The 13212-nt window shown below is 43.8% G+C and overlaps 1 protein-coding gene across 1 annotated transcript; it reads right to left on the bottom strand.

Annotated features, from left to right (window-relative positions):
• Positions 1-1670: 1670 nt before the first annotated feature.
• On the bottom strand, positions 1671-12039 carry dnajc15 (DnaJ (Hsp40) homolog, subfamily C, member 15). The gene is made up of 6 exons (XM_080537247.1): positions 11933-12039; positions 11303-11354; positions 7066-7139; positions 6070-6146; positions 5338-5408; positions 1671-2317 (listed from the first exon to the last, which is right to left on the bottom strand). Exons 1-6 carry the CDS (start codon positions 12032-12034, stop codon positions 2247-2249), a joined length of 447 nt encoding a protein of 148 aa, XP_080393373.1. The 5' UTR covers positions 12035-12039; the 3' UTR covers positions 1671-2246.
• Between the last annotated feature and the right edge of the window lie 1173 nt (positions 12040-13212).

Genomic DNA, 13212 nt, shown 5'->3' on the forward strand with positions numbered 1-13212 from the left:
AGTCATTCTGTCATGCTGTCTGCCTTCCTGCCTGTCTGCCTGTCTGCCTGCCTGCCTGTCTGTCTGTCTGTCTGTCTGTCTGCTTGTCTGTCTGTCTGTCTGCCTGCTTGTCTGTCTGCCTGTCTGTCTGCCTGTCTGTCTGCCTGTCTGTCTGCTTGTCTGCATGTCTGCCTGCCTGCCGGTCTGTCTGCTTGTCTGTCTGACTGTTTGTCTGTCTGTCTGCCTGTCTGTATGTCTGTCTGTTTGCTTGTCTGTCTGCTTGTCTGTATGTCTGCATGTCTGTCTGCCTGCCGGTCTGTCTGCATGTCTGTCTGCTTGTCTGTTTGTCTCTGTCTGTATGTCTGTATGCCTGTCTGTTTGCTTGTCTGTCTGTCTGTCTGTATGTCTGTCTGTTTGCTTGTCTGTCTGTCTGCTTGTCTGTCTGCTTGTCTGTTTGTCTCTGTCTGTCTGTCTGTCTGCTTCCACTTTACCGCCCAAACCATTCTTTCGAATATTAGAAATATTAGAACTCTGGAATCCTATGGTAGGGTATAAGAAAAGCAATATACTGGTTCAGTGTTATCAAAATAGGCTCACTAAAGTCCTGCATATTTATGGGGAGAAAGCAGAGATTTCATGAGGTGTGGGTGAAAGTATGCAATTTCTTCTTTCTCTACAACATCCCAGCCATTTGGGTCAGCATGAGGTTCAGCTAAGCAAAACCTTTTCTGTCGCTCTAAAAGCAGTCCTTTTTTACATGTAGGCTACAGTACCATGGAGGTGGGGGAAGGCTGCAGTAGCGTGGAGGAGGGGGACAGAGGGGGGGACGGGGAGACTGCCATGTGGGCTCACAGCGAGAGGAGTGTCTCAAAATAGCAGCATCCACAGGAGGGAGAGAAGGAAGAGCAGGCCTCTGCCAAGCACTGAGCCCTGACCTACCCTGTACATAACAATCAATACCTTCACAACAGCACAGCACATTTAGGAGACAATCAACAAGCCAGGGCTGAGATACACACAATGTGTGAAGATATACAAATAAATAATTAACAAATAAAATCTCTCATCAGGAGGGCGATCTAGCCCTGGTTCTTGATAACAAATTATTCAAGTCACCATTTAATTCTACGGCATCAAAAAAAGCGTGTCTCCACTTTCACAGATATTTCATCATGCGCCTTGATAAATCATCCTCTCATCTTTGCATATTGACCTGTGAGATTGAATATGGTTCACTGTTATATCAGACGCAAAAATTCATTTCTCAGAGAAACTTACATACACAACTTCTCTTAACGGTCCGTGGCTAAGGCACGTGAGACAGGTCACATGACCCGGCGGCAGGCCATGGAACACTCACAGTACAAAAGTCTAAAAACACGGTCACCCTCAATGTTCTCTCCAGTATTACACAATACATCCTTCTCATTCTGTCTCCACGGCGACGAGAGGACGGTTAACCCCTAACCCTGAAGTTAAAGAACATTAAGACGGAAATATCTTGAATGGAACATGAATGATTCTTTGTTGAGAAGACATGAAAAGTGTCGGCTCTTTCCGCCTGTTAGAGACCGAGTTCTTGTTGTGAGAGGGAAACGGACGCACTGGCACCGCCGTGGTGTTGCAACATCAGCAGCACTGGGAGAAGGGACTAATCATGGACAAACACAATGACTCATTGATTCCCGGTACATAAAATGCTTTATTCAGCAAACTTTGATAAATTACTAACAAATACATGCGCGCACACACACACACACACACACACTCATTCTTTTCTCTCTCTCTCTCTATGCTGAGTCATACGTTCTAGCCATTCATGTCAGAGTTAATTTCAACAGCAGTGTACATAGTCTGACTCTTGACCACATCGGGGAATGATGAAGTAACAGAGAAAACGTCGCCATGGTTACTCTATGGTACCGCATATTTTCAACATAATAGTTGGGTACTCTTTTGGATGTTGGTAACCCTATAACCTATAAGTGGCCTTCAACATGAAAACATGTTGAATACATGAATCTGCAGTGAATGCATTAGGCCGATGCCCTATAGACCTACTGCTGGAGGTAGGAGGAGGGGGAGAGGGAGTAGAGTTTGAGTAGAGGCCTGGGGGCGAGAGATGGAATGGGAGATGGGTGTTGTAGTTGGACGGAGGCCTGGGGTCCAGAGATGGGTCTGGGTCAGGAGGGGAGAGGAGGCCCCGGGGTCCCTAGGGCTGGGGTGAAGGGCTCTGGAGTTCACGTCTGAAGGGTAGGTTGTCCAGGTCAGTGGCGCAAGTCTTTGTCCAGCATGTCTTTGGCTTCGTTGATCTTGGCTGCCATATAAGGAGATCCACCTGCCAGGAAGACAAAAGGTTTCCTTCATCAACTTGTTCCTGTTTCATCCTTCCCCTCTCACTATTCACCCAGCTCCACTCACTCTTTATTCATTCCAGGTGAGAAATATGAAACACACACAACCTACAAATCATATGCAAGCTGTTATCTAAAAGCATCTATCTATCTATCCATCCATACATTCATGCACGCACGTCTCTAAAAACCCCATTTACATCCTGTGGACGGATAAAGTTCACTCAAGTGTGACTGACACACGCACGCAGAAGTCTCAGTCATTAGCTGACCTCAGTACCGTGGTCACACTCAATCTCAATCCACTGCCGCTTTGCCTGCCTGCATTAACACCCCATGCCCAATAATTACTATGGAGCGGAGGCGAGGCAGGGAGCTGATACAAAGGCTACTGTCAAGGCCAGATGGTAATGAGGGAGGGCAGGCGCGGTGAGACTTGGACACGCTGTATGCAGATGTGCTAGGGCTGTCTGGCTCTGGAGGTGATGGACCTATACACGTAGTTGCAGGGTAGTGCACTTACGGAGCTGTACGGAAACTATGTAGATTGGGCCATCCAGACGGAGACGCCTTATTCTATAGACAGATGCAGCCAGGTAAGCCTGACGGGGAGAGGTCTAGTAAGTGTGCGTGCGTGTGCGTGCGTGCGTGTGCGTGCGTGCGTGCGTGTGTGTGTGTGTGTGTGAGACACAGACCTGAGGCTGAGTAGTCTCCTTAACACACAGGGTCAATGAACTGAGCATCCTGGCAGAGTCTGCTGAAGAACACCATTAGATAAGCCTGAGGGCAGAGGTATATATGTGTGTGTGTGTGTGTGTGTGTGTGTGTGTGTGTGTATGTGTGCGAAGATAAAGTACCTCTACAAAATATTTTCTGTCACGTTTGTGTACTGCCCTTTCAGAGTGCAGTGTTTCAGGTAATTAATGAGAGACAGCATTTGGGAGCACAGAAAGCATGGCCTGTGTGTGTGTGTGTGTGTGTGTTCAGTGTTATAAATGAGGAACTGTTCAAAAGCAGAGAGCAAGAACCTGACAAAGTATGTGCTGGCGCACGCACATGGTTGGTGAAACCCTGCATTTTCCCCATGCATACAAACACAGGCCAAGTGGGAGGTATACCCAAACCATTGCTAGAGGGCAGAGAGAAAGACTTTGTTCATACTTTATTAATGCTCAAACAAGTCATGACTATTTAACAAATCAAAAAAAAAATCTTGGTAATAAGGACAAAAACTAGCTTAGTCCAGCTGGCCAGAAAATCCTTTCTCTTGGATGCTTGTTCCGCTACTTGTAAAATAGCCTGAAAGTTAGGTTGTGCTCTTAGATTTTGTCCATAAAAAACAACAAGTGTATAGGGACCATTTGGTGACTAGGCAGTAGTTTCCATGTCCTCAATGAGGCAAAAAGGGGGGGAGTGGCCATTCTGGTCTGCTTCAGGGTCTTGGTTGCATTTCAGGAAGTAAAAGGAGAGTTGGGACTCTAGGTGTGCATGCTCTATGGTGTAGCTTTAAGATGACATGGCTATGCTAGTTGTCATAGCACCGATGGAACCCTATGGAGTGTAGGTGGTGGCGCTCCTGCTTGCTCTAACTAGATAGTGGGAACTCAGAAGTTGCTCTAACTCATAAGTTAGTCCTTTCAGACACTAATCACATCCCATTTCCATCAGATCTCAAACCAATGTCTGGTCTGAATAGATCCAATTCCATTTGTTTTTTGCCTGTTCAGACTGCAGGATTTTTTTTTTGACATGCAGAGCTGGGTAGACAGATGCAGAGCTGGGTAGACAGACACACGGACAGACAGATTCAAGGACTGAGTCCAGCTATGGGCTACCAGAGGGTACATTTCAGTAGATACGGTATGCTGATAAGGGATGCTGGTAGCATGACATGTAACATGATAGGACAGTGGAATAAATCCAAGCAATACATCTGTCATGTAGGTATTTAAGATAAGATCAGTACTGACAAACACACAGAGAATATATGGAGGAATACTCTGCAATCATTTAAGAAACAAATACATGCCGTGTCTGTATGTGACATTGTTGATGGATGTGCCTACATTAGGAAGGCTATAGGTAACAGGGCGCATCAGATGACTTGACACAAGAGGGAGATTTAAGAGAAAAGGAAAGCTATCTTAAAAGAAAAGCTAATGAAAAATGGAGGGAGAGATAGAGTGGGGCAGAGAGAGAGAGGAAGGAGAAGAACAGGCAAAACTGCACTCTCACCACACCCTTCCTGTGACTGGTGCCTCATGGTTTTGGACAATAAATGCTTTGCGAGCTTTTCACCCGTGGGTCCATACCTCAAAACCCTCTCTATTTCCCTCCCTTCGTCTCTCTCTCTCTCCCTCCCTCTCTCTCTCTCTCTACCTGCTCCCCCCCCTCTTAGTCACCTCTCAGCCGCCTCTTTCTTATTACCCAGAGTCAGATAGGAATCCCATAGGCCATTTCTCATTTCACAGTGAGTAAGACTACCCTGTGTGTTTGTGTGTACACCTCTCAGGAGAGGGAAAAACACAGTGGTACTGTGTGTGTGTGTGTGTGTGTGTGTGTGTGTGTGTGTGTGTGTGTGTGTGTGTGTGTGTACACCTCTCAGGAGAGGGAAAAACACAGTGGCACTGTGTGTGTGTGTGTGTGTGTGTGTGTGTGTGTGTGTGTGTGTGTGTGTGTGTGTACAACTCTCAGGAGAGGGAGACTGAGGGAGGCCATTAACCTTGAGCAAAGGAGAAGAGAGGAGTGGAGTGGAGAGGGGGGTGAATGCACCAGCCAGCAGGAATGGGCCTGACGCTACCATAAACCCCCTGTTCAGGGCTTCAATTTACGTCCTGTTGAGGGAGTTCCTGGGTGGTTCAACAACAGAGGACTCGAGCTACCATGTCAGAGCGGACCATTCAACAACCCTTCAGAACTCTAATCTTTGTTCCTTCTTCCACCTCACATCATGTTCAAACTGATAAAACTTCAACAGAAAGTAGAGAGGAGAGGATAAACTCACCTTTATCTGGGTGGTTAAGGACCATAATCCTCCGATGGGCATCTCGTACCTTTGCCTTGTTGCTGGTCGGCCTGAAAACAGACATACACACTTCATTTTGGATCTACAATGAAACACTTCTGTATAAAAATGCACCCCCAAAACGGTGCCGCTCAGACACAAACTATGACTCGTAAGAACTCCTTAGGTAACACAACTTAAATCACACGCTTTCTAAATCACATTCAGGAACACATAACATAAGACATGCAGAGACACACAGCTTCAGAGAAGGACCACAGCCCCATCTAGTGGCCACCGGCGGAATTGAGAGTAGCTGTATAAACACTGCTTCCCGAGGAGCAGTAACTTCCAGGGTTACTCACGGTTCTGAGGGCCCAGTTGGCTGGAGAGTGGGTGTTATATAGCGAATATGTGTTTATAAAAGTAACTTTAGATAGAAGCCTCTCCTAATAACTATATCATGATTATGCTAATAAATTCTGTGGGCAGCTATGCTGGACCCAGTGTTCCAGGCCTGACCACTAAACTATTCAGTGGTGTTCCTGACTCCTCTCGCTCTTCCTCTGCTCTCTGATTATTAAGTCCTGCTGAAAGACATGGAGTGGAGAGACTAATAAATTAAAGTAGGGTTACAGAAGGGTGACTCATAGAAAGCCATCAAAAGGACCGAGTGAAATAAATCCTACGCACTGTTAAAATGACACATCCCAATTAGTTCAGCCCTCTTACCCGATTCCAAGGATGAGACTGGCTTCTCGTTTAGTCATCTTCTGATCAAACCCTCCTTTGTAATATGGTGAGAAGGCCTAGAGAGAGGAGGGAGGGAAAATATGTTAATACCGCTAATCTACTTGATCCGCGGGAACACACACACACACACATTTTATTTACAGTTATGATGAGGTTAAAGTATAGATTCTCAGATTGTATTTGATGACATTTGTGTACATCATTTTGACATGACAACACTTTTCATACATAGTCCCCCTATGTCAGGGCACTACATCAATTACATCAATTGTGGCATGTGAAAACATGCCCTACACAAATATAAAAGGGAGTCCCCTTTTGGGTGGAAATGTTTCTGTGATGCAGAGGATATAAATAAGTGTGCTTGACAGACGTGTCTGGTGAGAGGATGGTAAGCATTCAACAATGTCTCACTTATGCCAGAGATACATACATATCGTATGAGGTCTGATCTCTCATGAAACCCACGTCAGGCAATGTCTCACTCACACGCACACCAGGAATGACAGCCATCTCTCTCCCACAAAGACCACCACATACACACACAAACAAACACACACAGTGAGTCATAGGACCTGCAGTCTTGTCTGTCAGTGTCTTTGAGAGACTCCAACTAAAACCCTGAACACACAACACGACCTGCAGGGTCAGGTAGAGGTCTGCCATGTTAGCTGGGTCGGAGAGGGGGAAGAAGGAAGGCCAAGGTAGACGTGAGGGAGAGCATCAGAAGGGTGAAAGACGCTGGGGGGGGTGGAGAGGCAAGTAAGGACAGCATGGGGGTGATTGTAGGGCTATGAGTCATCCTCAACCTAACCCCTGCCCCAACCTGGGTGTGCGAGCATGGAGCCGAACCGCAACTAAGGTGTAACGGAGAAATGGCGCCATGAGTCTACCCCCCAGACAGACAGACAGGAAAGTGCTCCACCATCAATCAAAAACAAACAATCAAACAATTCGAGTCAGTGAGTTACTTACTGCAGTGGGCATCTTCCTGACTGTCTCTGAGAAGACTTGTCCAAGAGGCTTCCAGAGCTGGAATGCATAACGACCTGACAAAGGAACACAGATTATGAGCACAATACGGTCATAGTGAACAGGGTTGAATGAGAATGTGCTACTGGTCCATTGACCAATGTCAATACAGTCCATTGGTGGCCGTAGTAGTCCAGTGGGGGTATTCCATCAAAGTCGCTAAAGGAAAATCCAGGCTTAATTTGATAAGTCTCGGGAGAGTTCACAAAGTAAGGATGGATTGCAAAGTGATGTGCTGTCCTTCTTAAATTTGGATTTTTTTTTTTGAGGATCCTCTGATAAATTTTACACACATCAGCAACCGTTAATTTCATTTATAGATACATTAGAATCATTATCTCCTGACTGAAGTTATGTTTGAGGCAGGGTTTCCGTTAACCGGTAATTACCGGTCTTTGTCTGGTAAAATTAGTGGAAGTCCGACAAGTTGAAAACTCGTCGGACATAAATGTCCGGTGAAAATAATTCCCTCTAACCATTTTCAGCTGAGCACCAAACACACACACACAACACTGCCCAAGAGAGAAGGACCCGCCCCCTTTAGTTAGCCTATAAAGGACCCGCCCCCTTTAGTTAGCCTATAGGCTAACTAAAGGGGGCGGGTCCTTCTCTCTCGGGCAGTGTTGTGTGTGTGTTTGGTGCTCAGCTGAAAATGGTGTCCCGAAGCGGAGCGCTTTAACTTTATCGCACAATAACAAGGATAACAAACAAAACGGACAACATTTACACTAAGATGGAGACAAACTTCAGCGATATGATCTAACAGCCGGTCTTCAGGAAGACATACAGACCCGTATGAGCTTACAGGGCTATCCCCTATCTATCTGAGAAAAGGCATAGCCTAGGCTGTAACATCGAACGGAAATTAGCCTATACGCATTGCAAGTTAATTTAAAGCCTATTTATTTTCAAAGAGTTTTATTCTATTTTATTTTATCTGATAAAAGGCATATGAACGGAAATTAGGCTAGCCATGTCACGCCAGAAGCCTACATGCTTGCACTGTTACTGTTCAATAAAATGTTATACATCTAGACATTGTGGTATTTCTTTATATACGTATCCCAGACTGCCTATCAATTGTTTCTCAATAAACAGTTATGTTCTCCCCATTGTCATACTCCCGAGCTAAACGAAATGCCTTCCCAACCAGCGAGACCTGGTTATAGAAATGACGTTGTTTTATTGATTTAAAAAAAAGGGTAAAACTGGAAAGAGAAAATAGAAAACTCACATTAATCCCAAACAATTTAACAAACTTCAGTTAACGTAATGTGGAGTCCGTTCATTGATCGATGCTGTCTGTTCAGTTCCCAGTGAGGCGCCCGTTCAGCGCTGGATTTGACGCATGGCATAGCGCGCATGCGTCAAATCATGTTATATTATTATATATTATATAGCTCGCATCTAATCGTATCGGATGAGAAATAGACATTAAATGTCATATATAGGCCGCTACACAACAGTAATCACCGCGACAAACAGCTATATTAGATTTGAAAAAAAGAAATATGATTTTGAAAATTTTTTTTTTTATTATATTTTAATATGATGACCGGAATATATCACGTTTGTCCGGTAAATCGAATTCTTCCCGGACACGATGTCCGACGGCAAATTTTTCTAACGGAAACCCTGGTTTGAGGGTGTCGTGGGAGGGGGATAGGGAATTTATTGTGGGGTACTTGTTGATTGCAGTTGATTGAGTTTTTTCATTTATATAGGGTCACACAGCCTAACTTTTGTAACACAGATCTACATTTTTTTTTAAATTATTATTTGGGTGGGGGGAGGGAGGGAGGGGTTTATTAGATATTCATGTTAAGGAAAAAAAATAAATAGTCATCTGTGATATTTGTATATGCTATTCCGTGTATCATTGTGTATATACTCTTTGAATAAAAACTTTGTTTAAAAAATTAAATAAAAAATAAGGCTGGATTGTCCTTTAGCAACATTGATGGAATACCCCCCCGGGCAAAACCAGTGGTTAAACCACTGTAGTATGTCCCATGTAATACTGTATGTGTCAGATAGTATTTGTTTTTCAGTGTGTACTGGGTCAGTGATTGTGTTGGTTAGCTGCCATAAGCTGCGGTCTGGTCCAAACCAACACTAAGCTAGTCAGCACTGCGATCCTGCCAAGCATTCTGTGTTTATGTACTCGACTAACAGCCACAACCAATAACCTGAAGACCAAAGACCGCCGGCTAGCACAAAACCCCTCAGGAGGAAGTGATTTTCCAGGGAAAAACACTCAATCTTGTATCATAAAACAGGCTTTGGGAATAATTGAAGTTTATGTGAAGATTATTTATCACTTGCTGATTGACACATTTTCAGATGTTTTGCTTGTCCAGATGTGAGATTGTTGTTTTCATGAAAGCCCAAAGTTTACAGCCCTGACCAGAGTGGAGGGAGGGAGGGGACCACACACACACACACACACGCACACACACACACACACACACACACACACACACACACACACACACACACACACACACACACACACACGCGCACACACACACACACACACACACACACACACACACACACACACACACACACACACACACACACACACACACACACACACACACACACACACACACACACACACACACACACACACACACACACACACACACACACACACACACACACACACACACACACACACAGAGCCCACTCCTTTTTCCACATACTGAGAGAGAACTTAGGCTTGTTCTCTTCCTCAAAAGCAACCAAAACTGTAACCAGCGAACTCACTGTAAGCCTGCAGGCACCTAGGCCTACAGAGAGGAAAGGGTTTAGGAAAGGGAGAACGAGAGGTCGAGGGAAGATGGAGGGGAGAATAGGAGGAATAGAACACCTGCCAAAAACACAATACAAGCAAATGTATTGATGATGATAATAATAATAATAATATCAGAGAGATGGAAAATCACTGAGCTCTCATCTCTTTCCCCACTTGTATGCAGACCTGGCTAGTGCGATGTATTAGTACTATGAAGCTCTGACAGCATTTCTTTTCCATCATAGAGCAGTGTTTCCTAACTGGTGGTCCAGGGGTCTGGACACACTAGTGGGGTGCAGCCAATTCCTTACAGGTAAACGCTGTGGCTAAGAAACATTGTTTTATGTATCTGGATGGTCTCAAGACATTTTAAAAGGCTTCAGGTGGGTCTCTGCCAAAATAAGTTTGGAAACCACTGGCATAAGGCCCAGTCATTGTTGCTCGTCAAGATAACCTGACAAGAACACTTCATCATAATAAAGGCCTAGTACTGGCAATGGCATTTTCTGGCCAATGACAAAGTAAGATAGAAGACAGATGTTTCTGACCTGCTTGTGTCAAAAGACATTAGTTCTCTAAGATCAAGCTGCAGCCAAGAAGACACAATGAAATCTAGAAGTAATCCTTTGTGGCATAGATTCCACAAGATGTTGGAAACATTCCTTTGAGATTCTGGTCCATGATGACAGGATTGCATCACGCAATTCCTGCAGGTGCTTTCAAGCTATGAATCTCCTGTTCTACCGCATCTGAAAGGTGTTCCATTGGATACAGATCCGGTGACTGGGAAGGCCACTGAAGAGTACAGAACTCATTGTCATGTTCATGAAACCAGTTTGAGATTAATTTTGCTTTGTAACATGGTGCATTATCATGCTGAAAGTAGCCATTAGAAGATGGGTACATTGTGTCCATGAAGGGATGCACATGGTCAGCAACAATAGTCTGTGGCATTCAAGCGATGATTGATTGGATTTAACAGGCCCAAGAAAACATTCCCCACACCATTACACCACCTCCACCAGCTTGCAACTTGGACTGTTAACAGGTGTTCCTAATAAAGTGTGCATATATATATATAGCACCGTGCTGTTGCCTACGCCTAGGAGCAGCACTAATTGCCTGAGACCTAAACGAAGAATACAAACCAAAAGGTCAAGTTCAGCTACAGAGTTCATCCCCTTTATGGACTGGTGACATTCAGAACCATGGACAGCAAGCTGATGAACAAAGCGACCTAACTAGACTAGTAGACTACACAGTCTAGCTAGCTAGAAAGTCAAGTGTTCTTGTCGTGAGACAACACACTCATAGTACAACAGTTGTCAATGGAAAACATGTGTGTAATGTGTGGATGCTTCAAGCCAGTTAGCTCCTGACCTGCAAAGGCTGCGGCCGCGACACCAAGTCCCACCGCTATCAGAGTCCCACCCTGTAAACACATTAGCACAACATCATAGTATAGTATAGTGGATAGTGTACATACTAGCCTTTATTTATGTAAACCAGCTCTTTTCCCTTCTTGTTTTTAGTTATTTTTTTCTAGCACCAGGGGAGACCCCCCTCCCAAATGTCGTTGTATGGTACCTGTACTGTATTAATGACAATAAAGACCATTCATTCATTCATTCATACGCTAGCACAACAGCATCAACAAGTTAAGTTGCATTAAATAATTCACTCATTCATTCATTGCAGACCGTGGCTACATAGATAGCTTGCCAACTAACTAACAGCATATCGGCATACTTAGTGTAGCAATGTCATATCAATGTGACCAAGTAAACTAAGTTTTACGAAGAACAATAATACTCTTTATTGAACATTAATTGAGTGAAATAGCACCTTTCAGGCAGGAGGGGGCATAGCTTAGCTGTCCAACGTGTTAGCTACCTACGTACAGTAACCAGCTAGCTGCACTTAGCTATGCTATGCTATTATCATCCATATTACGGGACCAGCTGCCTACCAACATAAACAATAATGACCAATATAGTATAATATACTTACAAATCGTTTGTCAATTTCTGTTTCGCTCCTCACGTTTGATTTGGGGGTGTACTCAGCATATCTCATGTCCGCTTCCATGGTGACCGTGTTCGCGTTGGTCATGCTGCTTCAGTCACTTCAAGGACACAACTACGGAACGCACAGTGGGACAGATTTAATACACAGACAATGTAGTAGGAACTATGTACAGCTCTGGAAAAACAATTAAGAGACCACTGCAGAATTATCAGTTTCTCTGTTTTGACTATTTATAGGTATGTGTTTGAGTAAAATGATTTTTTAAAATTCTATATGTAACGGCAGCTGGTGAAAGGGAGAAGGAAGTCAATGTTCGGACTTTTATTCCGAAAAATGTAACTACAATATTTGCATTGCAATATTTTTGGATTGAGTAGGTTATTGAGTAGGTCTTTGATTTTCAACAAAGTTTCAATAAGTTTGAAGGTGATTTGAAATAAATCACAACAGTGTTCTGCTTATAGAGTGTTTATTACATTGTTGTTGTTTTTATTATATTGTTTGTATTTTTAAGTCCTATGCACCAACCACACCAAGTACATTTCCTGTATGTGCGAATATACTTGGCAATTAAAATAATTCTGATTCTGATTCTGAAGCGCATTGCATTCACCCAAAAATAAATAAATAGACTAATTAGGAGATAAGATCTCGTAGACTAATTAGTCTATTTATTTATTTTTTGGGAGAACGCAATGTAGTTCCGTAGTTTTTCCTTTAAATCATTGTATAATTTAATGTCTTATGTGTGGGGGTGTTTTGCTCAATTTGCATAAATAAATAATAATAATAATCCGGACGAATGACATTGAACATTGCACATTGAAGTGCACCAGGGGCGGCGCTAGGGGGTGGCTACTGGGGCTCAAGCCCCGGATGTTTTCTGAAAAGCCCCGAATGTTTTACTTAAAAAAAAAAAAAAAAAAAAAATCTCGTGAGTAACGTGCAGTACCGGAGTCCAACAGAGAGGCAGCAGCTGCGCGACATTAGCCTGCATACTGCGTAGCCTGCCCTGCCCTGAAGAAGAAGTGATCTCAATCAGTGCCTGACTTGCACAATTGTAAGGATGGATATCCCAAAGTTGTTTTCAACAAAACAAGCGCCAAGAACTGTTGCAGCAGCCGTATCAGCAGCTGACAACAATGACTTCACCAGCAGTGATGACATAGATGATGTTTCAGGTTTGTGAATCTTATTAGAAAGGTGACTGACTCACTGACACTACTTTTCCGGTTTGCTAATGCTAGCTGGCTATCATAACA

The sequence above is a fragment of the Nansenia antarctica genome (assembly GCF_963989245.1).
Source record: "Nansenia antarctica genome assembly, chromosome: 7".
Classification (NCBI taxonomy): Eukaryota; Metazoa; Chordata; class Actinopteri; order Argentiniformes; family Microstomatidae; genus Nansenia; species Nansenia antarctica.